General features: G+C 49.4%; 2 protein-coding genes across 9 annotated transcripts in view; both read left to right on the forward strand.

Moving 5' to 3' along the window:
* The first annotated feature begins 456 nt into the window (after positions 1–456).
* On the forward strand, positions 457–11,686 carry FDXR (ferredoxin reductase). 3 transcript variants are annotated; one of them, XM_043964588.1, is made up of 12 exons: positions 463–640; positions 1,557–1,654; positions 5,703–5,798; positions 6,065–6,187; positions 6,513–6,626; positions 7,193–7,294; positions 7,710–7,817; positions 8,000–8,084; positions 8,247–8,446; positions 8,701–8,872; positions 10,260–10,430; positions 11,081–11,686. In XM_043964588.1, exons 1-12 carry the CDS (start codon positions 559–561, stop codon positions 11,209–11,211), a joined length of 1,482 nt encoding a protein of 493 aa, XP_043820523.1. In that variant the 5' UTR covers positions 463–558; the 3' UTR covers positions 11,212–11,686. The 3 variants fall into 3 exon arrangements, with proteins under 3 accessions (XP_043820525.1, XP_043820523.1, XP_043820524.1); XM_043964590.1 differs by lacking the exon at positions 10,260–10,430 and having other exon boundaries at positions 457–640; XM_043964589.1 differs by lacking the exon at positions 7,710–7,817.
* Positions 11,687–12,944: 1,258 nt separating this feature from the next.
* Positions 12,945–25,092, forward strand: part of GRIN2C (glutamate ionotropic receptor NMDA type subunit 2C) — a 32,633-nt gene continuing 20,485 nt past the window's right edge. For 2 of the 6 annotated variants that reach the window (XM_044005284.1, XM_044005285.1), the window contains exons 1-5: positions 13,105–13,276; positions 18,276–18,705; positions 20,451–21,049; positions 23,703–23,817; positions 24,671–24,891. In XM_044005284.1, coding sequence (XP_043861219.1) covers positions 13,176–13,276; positions 18,276–18,705; positions 20,451–21,049; positions 23,703–23,817; positions 24,671–24,891 — 1,466 coding nt within the window. In that variant the 5' untranslated portion in view covers positions 13,105–13,175. Of the gene's footprint in view, positions 13,075–13,103; positions 13,277–13,312; positions 13,518–18,275; positions 18,706–20,450; positions 21,050–23,702; positions 23,818–24,670; positions 24,892–25,092 lie in introns of those variants that run through there. The other 4 variants (XM_044005288.1, XM_044005286.1, XM_044005287.1 and 1 more) reach the window with 4 other exon arrangements.

Below are 25,092 nucleotides of genomic sequence, written 5' to 3' on the forward strand. Positions count from 1 at the left end.
GAAGTCATCCGACACTCTCCAAGGCTACAGAGTATTCGGTTCGCCACAGGGTATTAAGCGCTCTTTTTAGGATTGGCTGGAACTGGATTCAGTCTAACCTTCAAGACGAATCATAGAGAAAAAAGGCGGGGAAAGTCTTTATCTTGGGCCCAATCCGCATGCCGTCAGGGAAAGGGGCGGAGCAAATCAGAACGCTCGCTTTTCATTGGCTGAGGTCTCTGTTCTGTGTCGTCTTGGAGGCCGGGAAAAAAAACCGAAGGGAAGTTATACTTCCTTTCATTCCCTTTGCTCCTGATGATTGGCTCAAATGAGCACTAAGGCGGGTCTCTGTACCGTCAGTACTCTCTTCTCCCGGAAGCTGGGATGGGGACGGGGCTATGCACTATCGAGGGTGGAGCCCGAGGACGGGTCCGGTCCCAGAAGGAGGCGGGGCTATGGTGGCCCTAAGAGACCGGTTCGGGGGCGGGTCCTGGGTCGTGACGCAAAGGGCGGGGCGGGGCCTCAGGCGGCTCGAGGGTCTTGGTCTCCTAACCTACAGGTTCTCGGTCCTGGCTCTCCATGGCTCCTCGGGGCTGGAGTTGCTGGCGCTGGGCGGCGCGGCCGCGGGCCCGGCTGCTTCCTGGTGCTGCCTTTCCCTTCGGTACGGGATGGGCATCAATGGGGGGCTGAGATCTCCGAGGGGGGGGAGAAGAGGGGAGGACAGTAAGGCCCCTCCCCGTCATCTGCAGGGGAGGAAACTGAGTCCCAGAGAGATAAAGGGATCTGCCTGCCGGATGTCACCCCTGGCTAGTCAGCGGCCAGTTCGGGGCTGGAGCCCACCCCCTCTGACCCTCGGCTCTGGGCCCTTTGGAAATGAGGAGGGTGGGGGGCAGAGAGAGGGAAGACCCACTCCCTCCATTTACGGGGGAGTATGCGAGAGGTGGGGGAGGGACATGGGGCATTTCAAGGGGTTGTGTCGAGGGGAGGGATATGGAAATGAAACATGACAGTGTGGGACATTAGCCTTAGAGAGGGCAGGCTGGTGTGGACACGGGAGCAATGAGAGAGAGAGAGAGAATAATATGTGTGGAGGTGGAGTATAAGGATTTTGTGGAGGAGAGAGTGAAAGTGAAATAGAGAATGTGTGGAGGTGAGAAGGTCCCTTTGGCAGTGAAGAGGAAGGGAGAAAGAGAAGAATGAGTGAATGAATGCATATGAGGGGAGAGGGAGAGAAGATGGGAACAGAAAAAGAGAAAGATGAATGAATGTATGGAGGTGAGATGTAAGGGCCCTGTATGTATATGTGTGATGGAAAAAGAGAGACAGAGAAACAAAGAGAAAATTGAATGAATGAATGGTGGAAGTGAGATGTAAAGGCTTTCCCTGTATGGGCTGCAGGACTGGCTGGAGATTGAGTCTAGGTAAAGTGACAGGACAAAGTGTAGGCTACAAGGAAAAAAGGAGGAGAAAGCTATGGCATCTATAGGAGATTGTTGCTGAAGTTTACTTCTGCATGTGAGGGGATATCCTTGGCATGAGATGAAATGTGTCTGACCTATCCCCCTCCTCACACACAGGGTTCCGACAGCTACTCTCTACTCTAGAGCTGGCCCCTCACATCTGTGTGGTAGGCAGTGGCCCAGCTGGTTTCTATACTGCCCAACACCTGCTGAAGGTATGTGACTCTTCCTTATCTCTCCTCTTCCCTTGGCCCAGCTCCTTTAAGACGCTGAAGACAGAGAACCTCTGTAGCATCCTATTCATGGGAGGCACTTTAACAGATTTCCCAGATTCTGGAGGGGAAAGGACATTTTCCTTTCCAAGCTTCAGGCTTCTCCTATGTAAAAGCAGGGTGTTGTAGCAGATGAGCAATTAGGATTCTTCTGGGCCTAATAATCCTGTTTCTGTGGATTCCTCTCCCATGCCTCCCCCGCCCCCATCTTCTCTGCCCATTTTGGAGCACCACAGACTGCCCTGGGGGTCTCTAGGAAGGCATCTGGCCTGGCTAATGCTGGTATGGTGGGATATTCCCACCTGTCCCCTGGTGCTGGCCTGTGTGAGAGGGAGGTTTCCTCATTAACCTATCATCTTTTCTCTTCAACCATCCCATTCTGTAATCAGTTCCTGTTCCAAGCCTTCTCTACCTCCTCCCCTTCATCTCAGAACTGCCCCTAACTAGCCCTCATCCCAGCCCTACTTCTCTGCCCTTTTACCAGAGTGCCTAACCTTGGAATCATGGACTGGCAAAACTTCCAGAGACCCCAGAGACCATCTCATGTAACCCCTTCATTTTACAGAGGAGCCCAGAGAACTGGAAGGAGTAACTCAAGGTCACAAAGTTAGGTGGTGATAGAGCTGAGACTAGAATCCAGATGTCCTGATTCCCAGGCCAGTGCTCTTTCTCCCAAGACCATGCTGTTCTGTGTCTCCTCCTCTCCCCCCTCCTCAGCATGTTTCTCTGATTCATCTTTGTAGCTGAAGGCTGAGCTCTTCATGCTGAAGTCATTGGCCTTGGTGGGCAGAGCCCCAAGGCTGCCTGTTCCCATTGAGCCTCAGGGCCGACTTCCTGCTGGGGGAGGAAGGGAGGTGGGAAGTAGGATTCAGTAAGGAAGAGTCCAATATAGTATGATTAAAGTGTCCAGAAAGAAGCCCACATGTGCTCTGAGCATCTATGGGTGAACCAGCCAACATGGTCCCTACTCTTAAGAGGCTTAAAGTATATTGGGGGAAATGGGAATAAATTAATACACCTCAGGAACACTTACCAGGCAACACAGAAAAAAGGGCGAATTAATGGGGAAATAGAATGGCTGACTGCTGAGGAGACCCAGAATGTCAGGCAAGGGTTAGTCAGACCTGGAGAAAGTGAATTATGGGCTATACTTTGGTTCAGATTTTTTTTTTAAGCACAAACAAGCAGAGTATATTACTGTGTCCACATAAACTTAGCAAAAAGTAAACCAAAACCATATCTAATGGCATTCATAGGAATTGTAAATAGATGTAAAGGATGAGCATCAGTCATTGAGATTAGCAATTTTACCATGCATGACCATGACTTGTCTTTATAGTTTTTCCTTTTTTCACATTCATTGTTAGTGTTGACAGATTTCCCTGATGTGAATAGGTGAGTCTTGACTGCATCAGAAAGGGCAGACAATGAAAGCAGCCACAAGAAAAAGGCCAAAGTTTGGGGAATCAGGTTGAGTCAGTCCGCCAAATCTGTCCCCTGCATTTTGGCTTCCCAATGAAGGATGAATTTTCTGGCTCTAGCCCTTATGAGCTCTGCTTTGAAATTCTGGGTCTTTAGTAGGGGATGAAAAGGGCTTATTCTGGGGAATCATAAATAAATATTTACTTACTGCCTGTTTTGGAGAGCATAGTGTTAAGTGCTGGCCAAACAAAGAGGTACAAGACAGGCTCCCTGCCCTCAAGGAACTTGGAATCTAGTCAAAAAGAGAGAGAGAGAGAGAGAGAGAGAGAGAGAGAGAGAGAGAGGACACCTGTAAAGGTGGAGTCATCAGTGAAGCAATTAAGAGAATATGAGTACCACATGCTCACATATGGTAAGGAAGAGAGCATACACAGACCAGATCAGGCTTTGTGAGGCTCAGTCTAATGGGATAGACAGGATATGTTATAAATGAAAAATATGGATGAAAAATTAAAATTAATTTTATATATTAGTGCTTCCTAGTAACTGAAATAAATGACAGATCAAGGCAGAATATATTAAGTGTCAGAAGAATGGTGTAGACAGTTAATGGAGTTTAGAGAAAGGAGAGAGAGATCACTGGGGCCTATGCAGAGAAGGTGGGGCTTCATGTGGACCTTGAAAGATAGACAGGACTTAGATAAGTGAAGAGGAAGTTGGGGAGGGCATTCTTGGCTGGGGGAATGTCAAAAGTAAAGTTATGAATGGTGTGCATGACCTAGACTGATAGGAAATGAGAGCTGGAAGAGGCTTTGGAAATCATCCATTCCAACAGCTGAGGAAACTGAGGCCCTGAGAGAGAAGTGAAGTGGCTTGTCTGAAGGTCGCTCAGCTGGAATCTGGTCATGGGTCTTCTCCAGAGCTAGAACTCTTGAAGCTACTTCATGTTGTGTGTTTTGTGGGAAGCCCATGAATAGGTCAGTTTGTAGAAGGGGATTCACATGGAGGTGAAGTGTGAGTAAAGGTTGGAGAGGTGGGTGGGAGGCAGATGGGGGAAGGTCAGGAGTGCCAGGATCAGGGCTTTTAGACTCATTTCTGTAGGCAATGGTGAGGCCATTGAAGTGACATCATCAGGTCTGTGCACTGGGAAAACTCCTCTGGCAACAATGAATAGAGTAGGTGGGGGGTAGGAATTGAGAGGAGGGGAAAGCAAGGGAAGAAAAGACCACCTTTATCAGACTGTTGTCATCATCTCAGTAGTTAGTGATGAGGGTCATTAACTCTGACCTAAGGTTGTGATAGTGGGAGAGGAAAGGAGGGGACAGATGTGAGAGTTAGTGCCAAGGGAGGAGCAAGGAATTTTGGTGGATGGGTGATATAAAGTTGGGGGGAGGGAGGACAATGACTGACTCCATGCCTGGGGGAATGGTGTTTTTAAATGCCAGAGTGCTTTGCTAAAAGCCATGTTTTAGCACACTGTCTATTGCTACTGTGTGATGGGTGGGAGTATTAGGTCATGATTCCTGGTGGGGTCATTCCATTTCAAAGTAATATTTCAGTTACTCAGTGTTCCTGAGCCATCATCCAGGCTTCTGTGTGCTTCAGAACAGGGAAACACCTGGCCCACTGGGGAAGCCCCTGTGATTCCCAAAACTCCAGTTAAAAAAAAAAAAATAAGCCTTTCTGGCATGCCCATGAGAACATCTCTGTTTCTCCTGCTGTCTTTGCTGCCTCTTGTGTAGACGACCTCAGTGCAAATGAAGATTGGCTCAGCCCCTAATACTTCCATTAGACCTTAAGGAGCAGTGTTGGGTAGGGATGAGGTGTTTAACAACTCCACAGTGCTGCCCGAACCAGATTAAAATGTAATTGGGAAATGTTTAACAAAATTAATAAAAATACATTATGGCATAGATGTTAATTTGTGGTTTTCTAAGTCAATAATATGCAGCCTGCAGGGATCCGTTTCTCTCTTGAGTTTGACACCACACTTATAGAAGATTCAGTGCTAGTATCCAGGCAGAGAAGGTCTGGTTTCTGATCATACCTCAGATAGTTCCTAGCAGTGTGACCCTGGACAAGTCTCTTAACTTTTCTAAACTACAGTTTCCTCCTCTGTAAAAAGAGGGATGAGGGGCAGCTAGGTGGTGCAGTGGATGGAGCGCCGGCCCTGGATTCGAATCCGGCCTCAGACACTTGACACTTAACTGGCTGTGTGACCCTGGGCAAGTCACTTGGCCCTCATTGCCCTGCAAAAAAAAAAAAAAAAAAAAAGAGGGATGAGAATAATATCTGTTTTTTAGAGCTGTTGTGAGGATCCAATGGAAATAATGTATTAAAGTGCTTTGCAAACCTTGAAGTGCTATCTCAATGTGAGTTATTATTGTTATATCCTTTCTGAGACTTAAGACTTGCTCTTTGAATCTTCTGATCTATTTGAACTGAATTCTCTCTGGAGGTAAATGGAATGACTTGTCTCTTCCAGTTCTGCTGATTATGGGGGAGGGGAGAAGGAGTCTGTGGTCTAAGGTGCTTTCCAGTCACTCTAGCTGCTCCCATCTCTCCTTAGCACCATCCTCGGGCTCAGGTGGACATCTATGAGAAGCAGCTGGTGCCCTTTGGTTTGGTCCGCTTTGGAGTGGCTCCTGATCATCCGGAGGTGAAGGTGGGTTTCCTAGGACTGGGGGTCCCCAAGGACTCTAGCCACCATGAGAAAGAGACAGGAGCTCTGGCTGGGCACTGCTTCATTTCCTGGGCAGTCATGCTCCAGGGCACTTCTGGTTCTGATCCGACCTCCCCCAGAGGAAACAGCCAAGAATTTCATAGAGGTCTCCTGATTCTAGAGCCTACCATGTGTCCATATGATCTAGAACTGAGGGTGGCATAAGGATGGTTGGTCTCATGGCACTCACTCCTCCTGCCCTCTGGCAGAATGTTATCAACACGTTTACCCAGACTGCCCACTCCACTCGATGTTCCTTCAAGGGCAATGTGACTGTGGGCAGGGATGTGTCCGTGTCAGAGCTTCAGGAAGCCTACCATGCTGTTGTGTTGGTAAGTAGAAAGGGGATTATAAGGAGGGAAGGGGTTAGAAATTTGGAGAGGTGGGGCATTTGGGATTCAGTGTGGTTGTGGGGTGAGAAGTTATAGGTATGAAAGAAGGTTGGGGTGAGTAGGGGATGTAGACAGCTTAAGGTATGTTTGGATGTGAGGGGGTAATGCAAACTTCCATACAATATACAAAGGGCTAGAGTACTCCTGGGAACAGCAGGAGATAGTGGTGGAGGAGGGGGAAGAGGGATAGGACCATCAGCTGATCTGACTCTCCCAGTAGATAGTGTGGGTCCTTCAAGGATGTGGGACACATTTCCTTCTACAGAGCTATGGGGCAGAGGATCACCGGACCCTGGGCATTCCAGGTGAGGAGCTGCCGGGTGTAATCTCTGCCAGGGATTTTGTGGGCTGGTACAACGGGTTACCTGAGAACCGTAAGGTGAGTGTTGGGGGGACAAGGCATGCCTGGTTCCTCCAGACTTCTTGGGGACTATAGCTTTCAGGCAAGGGCCAGATGTAGCCAGTGATCATCTGTACTGTGTTCACCCTGGAGAGGGAGTAGAGAAAGAGAGGAAAGAAGTGGGACTGGGGGATGAACCTCCCAGTTTAATGGGGGAAAGTAGACACATAAGAAAGAGAAAAAACCAAGTACCTGAAGTTCAGAGTGGATCTTGAGGAAACGAGCTTGGTCAGAGGGAGGTGCTGTTCACGAAGAAGGCCTCTCAGGATGGGACAGGCTTTGAAGAAGAGGGATATAAATTAGCAGTGAGAGCGGGGTTGATCTTTTAGCAGATGGGGCAGAGTCACAGAAGTGGAAATAGACAAATGATGTGTATAGACCAGTAAACTAGCTTAATCAGAGCACAGAGCTGAGAGAGGGATGGAGGAACCTTGGCAGACAGAGAAACGGAATCCAGGAGTTTCAGAGAGAGGGGGCAGGTTGGACATGGAGGGATCTGCTTTGGCCTGGTCAGAGTCGCCCTTTCTGAATCATTTTCCTCTCAGCTGGCACCTAACCTGAACTGTGATACGGCATTGATTCTGGGACAAGGGAACGTGGCTCTGGATGTGGCTCGGATTCTGTTGACCCCAACAGAACTCCTGGAGGTGACTAGTTTTGGGGGAGCAGGGCATGTGAAGGGTGGTCGATATGCAGAGGGAATACTACCTAGAGAGCTCATGTCTCACAGCTCCACCTTTACCCCCTTCAACCTAGTACTGGACCTCAGTCTTCTCTCTGTGTAAAGGAGGTCTCCACCTCCTTTGTTTTTTGTTTTGTTTTGTTTTTGTTTTTTCTTCCCCCAGCTTCTATAAAGAAGGGTGGATGGAGAATTAGCCTCTATCTGCACTGGGTTTGGTTGAGTTGGACACAGTACTGGCTCTGACCACCAGGGGGAAGTGGTGCAATTTCTGACCAACCTATTGTATCTCTTAAGATTCTGGGTTTAGGAAGCTAAGTGGAAGGGATTCCTGCACCTTGTTTCCAGTGCCAGAAACCCTCAAGGGTTTTCTTATCCTTCAGAAAACAGACATCACTACAGAAGCACTGAGGGTGCTGAAACAGAGCCACGTGAAAAGGGTGTGGATTGTGGGGCGCAGGGGACCTCTACAGGTAGCCTTTACCATCAAGGTGAGAAGGGCTGGGGAAACAGCAAATAGGGTTCCTCAGAACGGAAATTCTATCTTTTTTTCTGCTAGAATGAGATTGGGCTGGTCTCAGGGAATTGAAACCTTGGTCTTTCTCTTCCCTTGATACCCAAGACATTCCTCATGCCCCTCCACATTCCTAATCATGTTCCTAATGGTCTCCAGGAGCTCCGGGAGATGATTAACCTACCTGGGAGCCGGCCCCTTTTGGATCCCGCAGATTTTTCAGGCCTGGAAGAATTGATTAAAGGTAAGGGGCACTGGATCTGAGTTTCTCTGGTGATTGGAGGGAGGAAGTCTGAGAGAGACATTGAGCTTCTGGAAGGAAGTTTCCTCTCCAGGCTGGTGCAGGGTTGAGCACATGGCCCAGTAGAAAGGGAGCAACCTTGGAACCTCCGGATGTTATTGGCAGAGGCTCCCCGTCCAAGGAAGCGGCTGTTGGAGCTTCTGATGCAAACAGCACTGAAGCCACCAAAAGCCAAGGAGGCTGACAAGAGAGCTGAGAACCCTCGAGCCTGGGGCCTCCGCTTCTTGCGAAGTCCTCAGGAGGTGCTGCCTTCTCCAGATGGAAGTCGAGTTGCTGGCATCCGCCTAGCAGTCATGAGACTAGAAGTGAGTATAGAGAGGGGCCTCAGCTTTCCCCCTTCCCTCCATTCTTGTAGAAGCTCTTTCCTCTTCCCCAGACCTCTAGGGAGTCCTTCATGGGATAGATAAGGTTGGAAATGTCATAACAGCAAGCTCCTTGCATTGGTTCTGCTTGTGAGGCTCAAGTCCCTGCCTGGCTCTTGGGTGGGGTGCACTGTGCGCATCTTATTTGAATATATGTTTCAACCCATGTCATGCTGTGGCCCCTTTGTTTCCTGTAGGGCTCTGGTCAGAATGCCCAAGCTGTGCCCACAGGGACAGTAGAAGATGTGCCATGTGGACTGGTGCTGAGCAGCGTTGGCTACAAGAGCCGGCCAATTGACCCCCGTGTGCCCTTCGATCCCAAGCTTGGAATTATCCCCAACAGTGAGGGTCGCGTGTTGGGTGTGCCAGGTGTGTGTGAAAGGTGGAGGTTTGAAAGTGGGAGGAGGAAAGAGATAGGAGAAGGGACTGAGGTGGGTGACGATAGGTATGGAGCCCTCCGAGGTCAGACTTTTTCCATGTATTGCCTAGTTTTGCTGAGCTGTTTTTTCTCTTTTTAAAATGTGCTTGTCACATGGGATGGCTTCCTGGCAATAGGCTGCAGAGGGACACTTGGAGAAATATAAATAAAAGAAATAGCTATGGAAAGTTATTTTTCAAGGGGCAGGAGGATAGAGAGGCACAGATGAAGAGGAACAGTAGGTTTAAAGGGGAGGAGGGAAAACAGTTGCATGTAGGAAGAAAGAACCACTGCAGGACCGGGATGGAAATGCCTGGAGATAGACTGGGACAGAAAAAATCAAATTCAACAAATATTGAAGCACCTACTGTGTGGAGAACACCAGTAGTTGGCCACTGGCGAGATAGAAGATAGATGTTCTTTTATGTGTTGCCTTCCCCCATTACAATGTAATCTCTTCGAGGGCTGGGGCTGTCTTTGTACTCTATTCCCAGCCCTTTAGCACAGTGCACATAGTAGGTGCTGAATAAATACTTGTTGCTCTACTGACTGATCTCATGGACCTCATAGGGGGAAATGGTAGATTGTGAGATATGACACAAATAACACAGTAAATATGTAAGATTTTTTTTTTGAAATTATTTATTAATTTATTCGTTGTGGGGCAGTGAGGGTCAAGTGACTTGCCCAGGGTCACACAGCTAGTGTCAAGTGTCTGAGGCCAGATTTTAACTCAGGTCCTTCTGAATCCAGGGCTGGTGCTTTATCCACTGCACCACCTAGCTGCCCCCAATATGTAAGATGTTTGAAAGAAAGGTCATTACCTACTTGGAGGCTCAGGGGAGGTTTTCTATAGGAAACACCATTCAGTTTGGCCTTTAAAGGATGGGTTAGGGCAGCTAGGTGGTGCAGTGGATTCAGGAGGACCTGAGTTCAAATCCAACCTCAGACACTTAACACTTACTAGCTGTGTGACCCTGGGCAAGTCACTTAACCCCAATTGCCTCACCAAAAAAAAAAAAAAAGAAAGAAAGAAAAAAAGGATGAGTTAGAATTCAGACAAGTGGCAAAGGCATCATAGGAAAGGCATACAGGTGGGGACAGGGTGTATATGAGGAACAAGCAGTCAGCATTTGGCTGGAGTACCAAGTAGGAGCAGGGGAGTTCAAGTTAAGGTAGGGCGGCAGCAAGTTCCATAGGGCCTTGAATGCCAGAGTGGGCCCAGTTGTCCCAGATGCTCTGTGTCTATGGGAAAGGTGGCAGAGGAGGAAGATTATTAGGCATGTGCCCAAACTCATGTTCTCAATTGTGTTTGTTGCGTTTCTTCCCTGTCCCTAGGTCTATACTGTAGTGGCTGGGTTAAGCGAGGTCCCACAGGTGTCATCGCCACCACCATGAATGACAGCTTCCTCACTGGCGAGGCCCTACTCCAAGACCTTGAGAAGGGAGTGCTGCCCTTAAGCCCCAAGCTTGGCTACTCCATTATAGAACCCCTACTCAAAAATCGAGGTAGGGTGGGTGGCAGCCCCTGTCAGTAGGAATGGGAAGCCTGCCTAATTTGTAGGATCGTTGATTTAAAGGCCGTGGAGCTGATGGGCTGGGGGCAGATCTATAGGAAGTAAGAGAGAATGAGAGAGAGGAAGAACCTAGTCCTGAATCACTCTCTTTTCTGGAAGTCCTCTGCTTTTTTAAGGTTGGTGGAGGTTCTGGGGTGAGCCAGGGGGCAAGGATCAATCAAGCAGACTCATACTATGTATTATGCTATACAAGACACAGTACCATATACTGTGTACTAGGCACTGTCCTAGGTGCTAGAGCTACAGAGGCAAGGCTGAGAGACCAATTAGGAGGTCATTGCAATAGTCTAGGCAAGAAGTCAGATGTTATAGAGAAGATAATGGCAATATTTGGCAACTCACAGATAAGAGGGAAGAATAGAGAGCAGGGCCCAACTTGTGAACATGGGAGAAAGGAGGAGGTGATGCCCTAACAGAAAGAGGGAAGTTTACTAGAGGATGGGTTTGGGGCAGGGTGGGTGGGAGGTTTTGTTCTTCACATATTGGGATGAGAGCGCAAAGGTGGAAAGGAAATGTGGAAGTGGCTAGTTGAGGTAGTTCTGGTAGGCCTGACCTGTGTGCTCCTTTTTTTTCCTGCTCCAGGAGTCCAGCCTGTATCCTTTGAAGACTGGGAGAAACTAGACGCACAAGAGGTGGCTCAGGGCCAGGCAGCTGGGAAGCCCCGGGAAAAACTGGTGGATCCACAACAGATGCTACATATAATAAAACAATGACTCTTCAACTCTGGCCTAGGCCCCAAAGTTTGGCCCAAAGTGCAGCAGGGCCAGGTTCAGGGGTGGGAGTGATCCAGGAACACGACCTGACATGGGATGTACCAGAGAAGGGGCAAGGAGGGACAAAGCACAGTCTACCCTTGAGCTCTGTGCTCACTGTATGCCCCCTTCTCCTTTCTCAGGGGTCCCTGGCCAATGCCACTACCTCCAGTGCCCTTTTGAGCAAGTTCTCTGCTCCCCTCCCCTCACTGTTCTTTTGTATGTTACATTTTAGCCTCCAGCATTTGCCTCACTTCTGGTGGGGGGTCCGGGGTGGGGGTGGTAAGAGATTGATCTGAGTCACTGGAAGCCACAGCTCCTATCTGTGCTCCTAGCTCGTCTTCATCTGATGTGCCTCAGTGGGCTCAGGTATCAGGAACCAAGGTGGAAGTAAAGCACTGGAATAAAGGTAGAAATAAAGAACTGTATGACTGAAGTGGGTAGGTTCTTTCTTTGAACACTGTCCAGGGTTACCCTCCCAATAGCCCTTGACCCTGCATGCCCACAAGGTGGTGCTGTGTCTCTCCTAAGAGATATCCACCTTCCCACTTCGCTTGGTGAATCCAGCCAGTCCTTGGAGCGGCCCGATGGGGGACCCAGGCCCCCTCTTCCTGAAATTCTTTGCTGCTCCCAATCTTCTGCCCCTTACCTCCGAACAGATGACTTTTCTGGTGGCACGGGCTCCTTTGGGCAGTGTGAGTGAAGTGTAGGGACCTCTTCTCAGGAGAATGTTTTCAAACGGTAGAAAGTCCCTCTAGATTTCAATTAGAGGTTAATGAAAATGAAGATGAAAGATGTTTTCCGCTCCGAGTTCAGGGACTCCGGGTGAAGAGCCTTTTCAGTAGAGGAGGCCAAGGAGCTCTGGTGTCTCCCTCAGTCTTTCATTGGCTTCTCCCTGGCAGTTAACACTGCGATTGGGGGGGGGGGGGAGAGAAAAGGCAGAGGCTCTCTGGGAGCTGTCCTCCCCCTCCCTGCTCCCAAGGGCTTGCTGTGCAACCTTTCCATCTGTGGAGGGCACCCCTCCTCCTAGCTAGGGCTCCTTCAGCCCCTGCCATCACTGATCGTGCCTTGCCCGTGGTTTTTCAAGCCCCTTTTCAAGTTGGGGGGTCACTTCCAGAGCTTGGACAATGGTGTGTATTGTAGAAATGAAGAAGAGGTCCGAAGCGCAAAAAAGAAGCCAGGAGTCCTGGTTTCCCACATCCCTTTCCCCCGACTTCCCCTCTTGGTAGCTTCCCTGCCCCAAGAGGGGAGAGCAAGGAGGAGCAGAGGAGATCGGAGCACCAGCCTTAAGGCTGCCTGCAAAGTGGCTGGAGGAGTCCGAGCGATCCAACGCTACCTTCCGGCGGGCTGTCTCCGGGCCGACTCCGGGAGCAGAAGGGGGGCTGCGCTCCGAGGGGCGGGCGGGAGGGGCGCGGAGGCGGAGGGAGTCGATGCCCCTACAGGACTTGCCAGGGACTAGGCAACAACAGCGGACGTCTCGGCCGCATATAAACTGGCGAGCTGAGCGAAGGTGGAAGCGGCCAGCCCAGCCCAACCTAGCCCCGGGCGCCAGGCACGGAGGGGGACGAGGGCCAGGAGCATGGAGTCCCAGGGAGGGCCCGACCCAGCGCATCTGATAGTGGTTCCCGCGCGCCTGGGCTTGGCTCCCAACTGAACGCTCACGGTGCGCCCCCCCACCCCCGGAACCTCAGGGAGCCCCTGGCAGGGCGGCCGCAGCATAAGTCGTGGAGTTGCGGGGTTCAGTGAGGAGTCGGAGGCTAGGGCGCAGGACGACGAGCGGGCGGGCGAGCCGGCTGGCGGGCGAAGCGCCCCTTCCCTTCCCGGGTGAGTGCACTGCAGGAGGCGGAGCGGGCCGGTAACCCTAGGGTGGGGGGCGGCAACTTCGCCACCAACTTAGGGCCATTGGTCCTGGGATCCGGTCGGAGATGGGGCAAGGACGGCGGAGAGCTAGACAGGAGGCTACCCGGAGAACTCTGGAGCGCGCGCTGTCCTGCCCTGCTCCAGGAGGAAGGGCGGCGAGCTGGAGGTGAGCACCCTCACCACAGACCCAGGGCATCTACCCGATACTGGGAGCCGGGAGTGGGGAGCGCGGCGCAGAGAGCGCCCGGAGAGCCAGGGGACACACAGGAGACAAGAGAGCCGGGAGGGGACACCCTGGGGACGCGGAGAAGGACGTGAGCGGAGGCCGGGAGCAGCGCACAGTCTTGTCGGCCTGCGGGGGCGAGAAGGAATCCGAGAGGTCCCTTCACTGGCTTAGCCTGGGGCAGGTGGGACTGGGAGGGGGCGGCCGGGGACCCAGGGGTCCAAATTGCATTACGCACCTCTCCCGCCCCCCAGCCCACCCTAGCCAACTGTTGCGGACAGTGGGGCCCCAAGCTGGGAACCGTGGCTGGATCTGGCTCTAGCCCAGGGGGTCGGGTCGGGTGGGAGGCAGAGAGCAGCTGGGGCCCCCTAGGTCCGCCTGTCTCCATCTAGGAGCAGTCTCCTTGGGACATTGTCGGAGCCGCTCTCATCCCCGCCACTTCGCCGTCTGCCCTTCCCCTCCAGTGTCCGCTTCTTTCCTCTCTCCTTCTTCATTACCTTCTCCCTCAACGTAGTGTTTGCTGTCAGAAACCAGGGACTCCACGACTTAGGGGGGATGGGGTGGAGCGGCGTGGTTGTGTGAGATCTTCTTTCCCTCCCACCCTTAAAGACTGACCCCTCACGCTCAGGCATCTGAGGACAGTAAAGGAAGAAGTGGGTGGAAAGTGTGCTAAGCAGGCGCTAGGCACAAAGCTGACTTGGTAGCTGCTGGGAGTTGTGGGTTCCTCTATTTTCTTCTAGCTCTCCCCCATTACTGGTTTCCGCAAAGATCCCCAAGGGTCCGTGGCATTGGGATTTAGACAGTCCAGCCCGAATCAGGTGGGGTCTGGAGAACCGTGGCTGTTACTGTCTGCTTTGTAATCTCCAAGCGCTAAACTGTTTTAGGATAGTTACCGAAGCAAAGAGAGAACCTAGAGTCTCGATTCCCGAAAGGAAGCGCCAGCCAAGACAGCTCATTTTCACATATACTCCAAATCTTCCTAGACCGGACTCCCACCCTCTATCCGCCGCACTACCCCCCCCCACACACACACACCGCCATTCACCACATAATCCGTTTCCACATCCTTGGCTGATGGTCACGAAAAGCGGGATTCTGATAAGGAAAGGGCGAAATGGGGCACCCAGTATCTCGACCCTTATTCTCCTCTCACTTGAACCTCCAGTGCCCAATAGGAACTTGTCTCGGCCTTGGACTCCTAGCTCTCATCCTCGCCTTTTGCCTGGATCTGTGATTCAGTCCCTGGGAGGGCCGAAAGCAAGATAAAAGGGAGATGGGGCAGACAGGGAGCCGGACTCCGGGTTTCCTTCCTAAAGCATCCAATCTTTCGGGGCGGGGGGTAATGTGTGTGTGTCGGGGTGGGGGGGCGTGGAAGCATGGATCTCTAATACGCTTGGAGATCTTTGTTTGGAGAAGTTACCTCGCTGGTGGGAGTGGGGAACAGGAGATGTGTGTGTGTGTGTGTGTGTGCGCGCGTGTGTGCACGCGTGTGCGCGCACTCCCAGGAAGAGGGTCGAGTCCGCAGGTAGCAGTGACGCTAGTGTTTGGGCGGTCTCTGACTGACCGCCAGGAGGGGCTCAAAGCCACCGCAGCATCGCTTGTGTCCTTGAGCCACGGGTGGCTGAGGCCCTCCTCGCCTGCGCCCCTTCCTCCCATGGGGGGTGGGAGCAGCCTGATGTCTCGTTCCCTATGAATTATTTATCACTGGCCTAAAAATACCCTGAACTTCACAGCCCGAGTGTCAAAGATCCCGCCTTGGGGGGTGGGGGTGGGGGGGGTGGGGGGAGACAAGGGCGTCTGGGGTTGGGGGAGGGGAGACGTGTAGAACTAGCCCCTAAGGGGAAAGACCACTCCCCTAGAACATAAGGATACAGAATGTCTAGGATGGGATGGTAAGGGAGGGAGGAGAGGGAGGGAGGAGAAGGGAAAGACACCTGCTTGCCGGGAACTGACTGTGAAACATCTGGATGAGTATTGGGGGTAGTACTCAGGCAGCCCAAAGGAAACTTGGGAGGGGGGGGGAAGCACCTTTTGCTGGGCAAGTGGGCGAGACTCTTGTGTTCCGCCCATTTTCTCTGGGATCCCCTCCTGCTTCTCCTCCCCACAGCCCAACCCTTGATTCACTTCTCGGGGCATCCATAAAATGTGGGAGAATTACTGGGGAGGCAACACTGGGGAGGGGAAAGTGTCCAACTACATTCGAATATTAGTTCATTACTCGCTTCGTCGGACCTAGACAAGACATTTAAATAACCACTTTGGCCTCAGTTTCTTCATATGTAAATTGATGGGGAGGGTACCTAGGCTACGTTATCTTTAAGGTTTTAGACTCTAAATCTATGATCTTATGTTGGGAAGAGGGGTGCCTGATGGAGGAAAAGTGAGGAGAAAGTATTGGAGAGCCCTTTGAGATTGGCTAATCTGAGAAAAAAACGCTTGCTAATGCATGGGGGGAGAGAGAGAAGAAAAGAGAAGAAAAGAGGAGAGGAGAGGAGAGGAGAAAGAAGGAGAGAGAAGGAGAGAGAGAGAGAGAGAGAGAGAGAGAGAGAGAGAGAGAGAGAGAGAGAGAGAGAGAGAGAGGGAGAGAGAGAGAGAGAGAGAGAGAGGGAGAGAGAGAGAGAGAGAGAGAGAGATCTGCCTGCTCCTTCCATTAGCTTCCAGGCCCCAAAAACAATTTTCTACTTACTCAGATTACTGATGCTTGAAACACCATCAACGGAACTTTATTCTTTAGTTTGAGATTTTGAATGTAATTAAAATACCAGTACCCTAGGACGCATACAATTTTAAATTGCTATCTCAGCTCTACCTTAGTGTAACTGAGTTTTAAGTTCCTTCCTATAAACAAGATTTGAGAAAGAATGAAAGCCCCAGGGAATTGGGGGAGTTGGGAACAGTATTGCTGAAAGAGTGAGAGAGCTCAGTGAGGGAAAGTTAAGAATGGTCTGTCAGTCAGTCAATAAACATTTATTAAGCACCTACTTTGCGACAGGCACTAGGCTAAGTTCTGGATGGTGGAAGGTCATAGAGTGGTGGAATTAATAGGATTATAGAATCATAGATTTAAAGCTAAAACACAAGTGAGTCCAACCCCTTCACTTTACAGATGAAAAAACTGAAGCAGACAGATTAAGTGACTTGCCCAGGATCACACAGCTAATGACTGAAGCAGAATTTGAACTCAAGGTCTTCCTGACTCCATGTCCTGTGCTCTATTAACTAACTATGTCACCTAGATAATTTTTTGTTTATGTCACAATTTTCCCTGGGGGACAGACATATTTTACAATTCAGGGGTCCATTTAGATTGTCAGTTTTAGGGGCTCAAAAAAAATCGTCCTTGTTGGTCCTTCATTCACCCTTAGATTAGACTTGTTCCTCCTGGGCCCTGGTTCTTCCAGTAAGAATTAGTTTCATTGAAGCAGTCAAAGACATGGGTCTGAAAGAAATCAGGCTGAGGGCAAAAAGAAGTCTTAGGCTATAGTTCATAATAAGACTCTTGAGGACATTAATGAATCTACCCTAAAACCACAGACTTCAGAGGCAGCTAAGTGGCACTGTTGGTAATGATGCTGGGCTTAGAGTCAGGAGGACTGAAGTTCAAATACTCCCTCACACTTACTAGCAGTGTGACCCTAGGTAAATCACACTACCTCTCACAGCCTCAGTTTCCTTATCTGCAAAATGGGATAACAATAATAAATACTTCACCTGTTTGTTGTGAGAACCAAATGAGATGACATATGTGTAGTCTTTCGCAAATTCAGTAACTAGATGATTATATGAAGTAAATATGAATAGGTACCTCATGGTTTAGACACCAATGACCAAGCTGACTGAGGGGAGCAGAGGAGATGGCTTCCATTATTTGAAGGGATGTTATATGGATGTGCTTCTTCATGACCTTCTTTCTATACTTTCTGGTGGATTTTTTTTTCAAATTTTTTGGGGGGTGGGGCAATGAGGGTTAAGTGATTTGCACAAGGTCACACAGCTAGTAAGTGTCAAGCATCTGAGGCTGGATTTGAACTCAGTTCCTCCTGAATTCAGGGCCCGAGCTTTATCCACTGCTCCACCTAGCTGCCCCCTATCGATATACTTCTATGTGGCTCTAGAGGGAAGACCTAGGACCAAGGATGGATTTCCATTGCCTGAAAGGAAGGCCTTTGTAACAATTATTGTTGTTAAGTTGTTTCAGTCATGTTCAAACCCTTTGTGATCCCATTTTGGGGGTTTCTTGGCAAAGATACTGCATTAGTTTGCCATTTCCTTCTCCAGTTCATTTTACAGATGAGGAAACTGAGGCATACAGAAGTTAAGTGACTTGCCCAGGGTCACACAGCTAGGAAATAAGGATGAGTCTTCCTGATTCCAAGCCCGGTGCTCTATCCACTGCACCACCTAGCCTTTGTAACAATTGGAGCCATCCAAAAGAGAAAATATCTACCCTGTGAGGTAATGAGCTTCCTGTCATTGGAAGTACTCAAATAGAGATCTAGGATGGTCAAGTCTAGGAATGAATTCCTGTACTGGGTAGGATATTACTTAGAGGACCTCTAAGATTCCTTCCAATGCTAAGACTACATCAGTATTCTGTGTATAAACGATAGATAAACCTCATGATATATTAGATTCACCATAGTGAGTCAACAGTTTACAGTTTGTCTGTCTCTGTTTCTGTTTCCCACTATGTGCCTCTGTCTCTCCACCTGTCTCCGGTATATCTCCTCTCTATCTCCATCTTTTTTCTGTGTCTTTATCCTCTCGGTCTCTGCCTCCTCCTTGGCTTTATCTCTGTCTCCTTTGTCTCTGTCTTTTTCTCTCTGTATGTGTGTCTCTTTCTCTTTGGAGGTGTCTTTGCTTCTTTTCATCTTTCTATCTCCATCATCTCTCCATGCCTCTGTCTGTCTCTGTCTCTGTCTCTATTTTTGTATCTCTACAGGACCTCTCCAGTGGACATGGGTAGAGTCTTGGGACTGGCCCTGCTGCTGAGCACCCTCCCAGGTGCCTGGGCAGGGGTGGGGCCTGGCCGGGGAAAACAGGTGGTGACAGTAGCTGTGGTGTTTGCCAGCTCATCGCCCCCACTGCAGGCCCAGGCTCAGACCCTGGCTCGTGCCCGCCTCACCCCCCAGAACTTCCTGGACCTGCCCTTGGAGATCCAGCCAATCACTGTGGTGGTCAATGACACCAACCCCAGCACCCTTCTCACCCAGATCTGTGGGCTCCTGGGCTCTGCCCGTGTCCATGGCATTGTCTTCGAGGACAACGTGGGCACTGAGGCTGTGGCACAGATTCTTGACTTCATCTCCTCCCAGACCCACGTGCCCATCATCAGCATCAGTGGAGGCTCAGCTGTGGTCCTTACTCCAAAGGTGTCTTGGCATCCCCTCCTACCCTCTCCACCCTTGCTTGCTAATATCATAGACACTTGAGCAGGGAATAGGGCCTCCAGGGATGGTCAGCAGATTGGGAAATCTGGGGTAGGGTGGGGCTAGGAAGGAGTAACAGGCATGGAAGTTGGGAGGCTGAAGTTATGTTTTGGGGAGATGGGTAGGGAAAAAGCTGGAGAAAGGGATTTGGGGAGGAGGGACTCCTTTGGGGTGGTTAGGAGACGTCTGGAGGAGAGGGAGTTGGGGTTGAGCAAACTGAAGGTTCCGGAAGGCAAAAGGAAGACAGGATGGAGGAGACTGGACAAGGATAGCAAAGATCCAATGACTTCCTTATTCTATAAGGAGAAATAAGGACAGTTACCAGTCTAGGCTGGAGACAAAAGAAATTTATTTCACTATATTCTTATTTTTCTAAAAAAAGAAATTTATTGATGTCTTTTGGTTTTTCATGTTTTCATTGTTTTCCCTAGTGTCCCTCTCAACATGAGCCATCCCATATAACAAATGATATTTTTAAAGACACAAAAAAAAGAAAAAGAGGAAACAATTAGCAAAACCAGCCAATACATTGAAAACATCTGAAAATATGGAATATGCAATACCTGTGGACTGCCTAACTTTTTGAAGGCATAGGTTGGGAGGGCCCTCTCATAACTCTTATTTTGAGCCATGTTTGTCTATTTTAAAAAATAATTTTTCAATATTCACTTTTGATTTTTTTAGCGTGTAGCTGTTCTTTCATTACTTAAATGCAATTGTGTATGTGTTTTTCCTTGGTTCTGCTTGTTTCACTCAGCATCAGTTCATGTGGATCTTTCCATGCTTCTCTGTATTCATCACACTCATCATTTCTTTCTTTCTTTCTTGTTTTTTTTTGGTGAGGCAATTGGGGTTAAGTGACTTGCCCAGGGTCACACAGCTAGTGTCAAGTGTCTGAGGCCAGATTTGAACTCAGGTCCTCCTGAGTCCAGGGCTGGTGTTCTATTTGCTGAGCCACCTAGCTGCTCCTCATAATTTCCTACTTCATTGTATCTGGACAAATCAGCATCTCTATCTACCTGCTGGGTTTTCATATCACACATAACTAGCTCAGTGTCCCTTGTTGGGTCACGGATACAACATATATCCCAAATCTCTCATTTGATACATATTCCTAAACATCCCTTCAATATATATCCTAAATATCCTTCTCCAATAAGAGACCTATCCTTAATTGCTATGCTGTCTGGGACCTGAGGCAGGCTGGGATAGCCTTGTGTCCACTATTTCTTATATTACAGAAGGCTGTGAGAATTGGAAGGGGCTAGGTGGTCGAGAGGCAAAAAGGAAAGAGAGAAGCTCAGGCAGAGTGTAACTAGGGCAGAGGAACTGGGTTTCCTCAGCAGCAATGTCCAGAGGGTGCACTTCATCTCATGATGTCCCCCTTACTTCATGCCTCACTGTCCTCTGCTGGCTGTATTGCTGCAGAAGGAGACAGACCCTGAAAGAGGATGAAGTCAAATAGTGGGGTCATAGACTAGGTGGATTGGTAGGGGTAGGGGAGAGACAGAAAACAGGCTGTCTCTTCTTATTCACTGGACTGGTGTCCCTTCTTAAATCTTTTTGTCCCAGGTGAAACGACCCCTAGCTCCTCCTCTGACATCAGGGCGAGAGAAAAAGGGTAGCCCTGGGTTCTGGGAGCCGAGAAAGTCTCGGCTCCTTCCCAACTCCCTTTCCCCTCCCGGCAGGAACCTGGCTCATCCTTCCTGCAGCTGGGGGTGTCCATTGAGCAGCAGATACAGGTGATCTTCAAGGTCTTGGAAGAATATGACTGGAGCTCCTTTGCAGTCATCACAAGCTTCCACCCTGGCTATGCTGTCTTCCTGGAGGGTATCCGCTCATTCACTGAGGCCAGCTACCTGGGCTGGGAACTGCAGGACATCCTCACCCTGGAACTGAGCCCCGGCAGCCCCAGCTCACGCATCCAGCGCCTCCTGCGCCAGCTGGATGCTCAGGTGCTGGTGGCATACTGCTCTCGGGAAGAGGCTGAATACCTGTTTGCAGTGGCTGAGGAGGAAGGGCTGGTGGGGCCGGGTTATGTGTGGGTGGTGCCTAGCTTGGCACTGGGCAGCACCGAGGCCCCACCCTCTGTCTTCCCTGTGGGCCTTATCAGTGTGGTGACTGAGAGTTGGCGCCTCAGCCTTCGACAAAAGGTCCGAGATGGTGTGGCCATCATGGCCCTGGGGGCCCATGGCTACTTACGGTACCATGGGGACCTGCCAGCCCCTGCTCGTGACTGCCATGCTCCTGCCGAACCCATCAGCCCTGCCGGAGAAGCCTTCTACAGGTGAGTATCCTTTGCCGTGCGTCCAAAGAAAAAAGGATGAGGGTGGGGGTAGAGAAGGGATAGTGAGGTATGTATCAGAATTGGGGCTCATTTGCATGTTGGTTTGTATCTCATTTGTATCTGTTAGTCCCTAAATACTTAGGAATCCATCTAGCTCCTCACTCCACCTTTCTGAGCTCTGCTCTTGAGACCTCTAATAATAATAAATGTGAGTTGTCCCAGCTTCAAAATATGACTAATTAGGGGCAGCTAGGTGGCACAGTGGATAGAGCACCAGCCCTGGAGTCAGGAGGACCTGAGTTCAAATCCGACCTCAGACACTTAACACTTACTAGCTGTGTGACCCTGGGCAAGTCACTTAACCCCAATTGCCTCACTAAAAACAAAAACAAAAAAATATATGACTAATTGGGCCCTCCTCTGAGGTAAGATCACAGGACCTAAGGTTGGAAGGGATCTTGCAGGTCATCTAGTCTGCCCTTGAAGGTATCTAGGGAGGGGCAAACCATTCTCCTGAGGCAGGTGTGATTGTTAGGAAGTTCTTTACATTAAGCCAAAATCTGCCTCTGATGTTTCTATCTAGTTCCTCTCTCTGAGGCCAAGCAGAAGTCTAATCACTTCATGTGTCAGCCCTTCAAATACTTGAAGAGAGTTATGCTATCCTCTTAGAGTCTTCTCTTCCCCAGGCTGATCATCTCCAATTCCTTCAATTTCAATATGGCATGGTTTCTAGTTCTCTCACCATCCTTGGTTACCATTTCCTTGGTTGAAAAGCTGAAGTGTGGACAGAAGTGCCCAACTGTGTCTCTTTGTTGTTCAGTTGTGTCTGACTCTTCGTGACTCCCTTTGGGATTTTCTTGGCAGAGATACTGGAGTGGTTTGCCATTTCCTTCTCCAGCTCATTTTACAGATGAGGAAACTGAGGCAAACAGGGTGAAGTGACTTGCCTAGGGTCACACAGCTAGTAAATGTCTCAAGCCAGGTTTGAAGTCAACTCTTCCTGACTCCAGGTTTGGTGCTCTATCTACTGCACTATCTAGCTGCCCATGTCTCTTTGAGACCATGCTATATGAAGATCAAGAACAGAGACTGAGGATGCTGGGCCTTAAAGACAGAAACAATAGAGGGTACATGAGAGTTGTCTTCAAGTATTCAAAGGACTGGCAAGTGGAAGACAGATGAGATTTGCTCTACTTGGCCTTAGAAGAAGAACTAGGTAGGAGAAATGAATGGGAGCCGCTAAAAGAGGCTCTTTGGAACAGAAAAGCTTCCTAATAGAGAGGTCCATCAATGGAATGAGTAGTATGTTAAACCTTCCTGGATTCTAAGACCATTTATTGATAGTGTACCAGAGAGGATTAAGCCCAAGCCTGATTAGCCATTGTTGGACTCTTCATGGCTCAGAATGAGTGGGGGGGGGCAGAGCAATGAGGGTTAAGTGACTTGCCCAGGGTCACACAGTAAGTATTAAGTGTCTGAGGCCAAATTTGAACTCAGGTCCTCCTGACTCCAGGGTCAGTGCTTTATCTGCTTCACCACCTAGCTGCCCCCCCCCCCAGAATGAGTACAAATAGCAACTGCTGCTGTTTCAGCCAGAAGCCCTGAGGGCCTTCCCCTCTCAGCCTTCCTTCTATCTTCCTTCCTTCTTTTTTCTTTCTTTCCTTCTTCCTTCCTTCCTTCCCTCCTTTCTTTCATTTTTTTCCTTCCTTCTTTTCTCTATTTTTCCTCTCTTCCTTCTTTCCTTCCTCCCTCCTTTCCTTTTGTTCTCTCTCTCCTTACCTCTCTCCCTTCTCTTTCCTTCCTTCCTTCCTTCCTTCCTTCCTTCCTTCCTTCCTTCCTTCCTTCCTTCCTTCCTTCCTTCCTTCCTTCCTTCCTTTTCTTTCCTCCATTTATTTATTACTGAGACCTGGGAAAGACCTTAGCTTAAAAAGGTCAAGATCTCCTACTGCATCCAGGGCCATCTCCAGTTATCCTGATGAATATCTTGCCACTGGACCTAGATGGCTCTGGAAGAGAGAGTGAGGCTAGTGACTTTGCACAGCCCTCTCTCACTTAAATTCAATTAACTCCCAATGTCATAATCCTGTTTGAGAATGAAGGATAAAAAACAACAAGTAGAGAGGATAGTTAAAACCTCTGAAATCCTTTCAAGAGATTCTCTGATTCCTTCTAGCTGTTCCTCCAACCTCTATCCTTCTGCAATTGATTTTTTGAACCCAAAGGTAGCCTTTACATTTAAGCAAGCAACTTCCTTCATTTAGTAGATTGCAAGGGACAATTTCATTTTCCATTCTTTGTATCATGAACAGTGCCTTATACACAGTGCCTACAATTAATAAACACTCCTTGAATTGAATCAAATCCCTAACAGATTTTCTTTTATTAGGTTTCACCCACCATCCCAGCCTGAGTTTTTTGGGCACTGAATCAGGGATCCCGGCTCACTAGAAGTGCTGGGAGATGAAGAGGTTTAAAAGGGAAGAGAAGAGTTGGAGCCCCAAGCTAGAACTCTTCTCATTTTTAGGGGATAGGAGGGAAGATGCTTCAGCCTATGAAAAAGAAGCCACCACAGGCAGATCTGTAGGCAGAATGGGTAGATAGTCTTTTGCATTTGCAGATCACCCTATAAGCTGATCCCTCCTCCCCCCATCAGGCACCTGCTGAATGTGACCTGGGAGCAGCGGGATTTCTCCTTCAGTGCTGATGGATACTTGGTGAGGCCCACCATGGTGGTGATCTCACTCAATCGGCATCGACTCTGGGAGATGGTGAGAAGGGAAGGGGAGAGGCTGGGACCTTGAGGCTTCCTCCCCCAACCCTTCTCTTCCCCTGCCCCAGCCTCTGGCTTCTTCAGCCAGACAGAAGTAAGCTAGTTTCTGAGATAGCCTTATGTCCTGTTGTGCTTTTCTAGTTCCTCAGGTATTAGCTATAAACCCTTTCAGCATTTTCTCAAACCCATGGGTGTGTGTGTGTGTGTGTATGTGTGTGTGTGTGTATGTGTGTGTGTGTATGTGTGTGTGTGTATGTGTACATATGTATATATGTGTATATATACACACACATTCATTCATCTATTTATTCATTTGTTCATTCATTCATTTGTTTATTTATTAATTAATTTATTTTATATGGCCCATTGCTGTTTCTGAGGTCCTGTTAGCTAGAATTTCTGTATGTTACCCTGCTGTTACCTCACTAGGCCATAGTTGAGGCCTTCCTCAGAAACCCCTCCCACTGTTCTAACCTTTCTTCCTCTTCCTGACCTCCACCAAAGGGACACTCTCTCCTCTCAACTTCCCCAGTATGTGGATTTCTGTGTTTTTATTTTCTCTGGAGTAGATGCAACAGGCAGGGCCAGAGTTCTACTAAGAGCCAATGAGGGTTGTTCCTTGGGCCCTGGGGAGGGGGCAGCTTATTCTGTCTGTGCTTTTTTGGAAGGGGACAGTCCAGGTATGCCCTGTCCCCGGGACATCCAGCCCAATGGTCAGAACTCCTGGGGAAATGCTTCTCCCCTTCTCTTGGAAGAAAGTTGTCCCATCCTGGCATGAGGACCTTCCAGGGACTGGTGTGTCAGTGTTAGAAGGAGGAGAAGTCCCCATATTGACTCCTGCCCTGTCACAGGTGGGGCGCTGGGAGCAGGGCATCATCCACATGAAGTACCCGGTGTGGCCCAGATATGGTGCCTACCTGCAGCCGGTGGTTGACAACCGGCACCTGACAGTGGCCACCCTGGAGGAGCGACCCTTTGTCATTGTGGAAAGTCCTGACTCCAATACAGGTGGCTGTATCCCCAACACTGTACCCTGCCGAAAACAAAGCAACCGCACCGACAGGTTTGGCAGGTCCGTGTGCATGTATGTGTGTGTACACGTGTGTTTATATATGTGTGTATGTGTACAAGTGCAATGAGTGGATTCACCCTCTGCCCCAGAGGGCCATGGAGCACATCTCAGGGACCTTTTCAAAAGTCTAAGTTAGGGTGAACCCAAATATTTGAACTCCATGCCTCCTGAGGGTGTACCCAGATTATGCTGCCTGGCCTT

This window comes from Dromiciops gliroides, chromosome 4 (assembly GCF_019393635.1).
Source record: "Dromiciops gliroides isolate mDroGli1 chromosome 4, mDroGli1.pri, whole genome shotgun sequence".
NCBI lineage: Eukaryota > Metazoa > Chordata > Mammalia > Microbiotheria > Microbiotheriidae > Dromiciops > Dromiciops gliroides.

Coding starts and splice junctions, on each gene's coding strand:
- FDXR (XM_043964588.1), top strand. CDS start 559: ATGGCTCCTCGGGGCTGGAGTTGCTGGCGCTGGGCGGCGCGGCCGCGG. Junction 1,655..5,702: donor CTGCCCAACACCTGCTGAAG/GTATGTGACTCT, acceptor ATCTCTCCTTAG/CACCATCCTCGGGCTCAGGT. Junction 6,188..6,512: donor CCTACCATGCTGTTGTGTTG/GTAAGTAGAAAG, acceptor TTCCTTCTACAG/AGCTATGGGGCAGAGGATCA.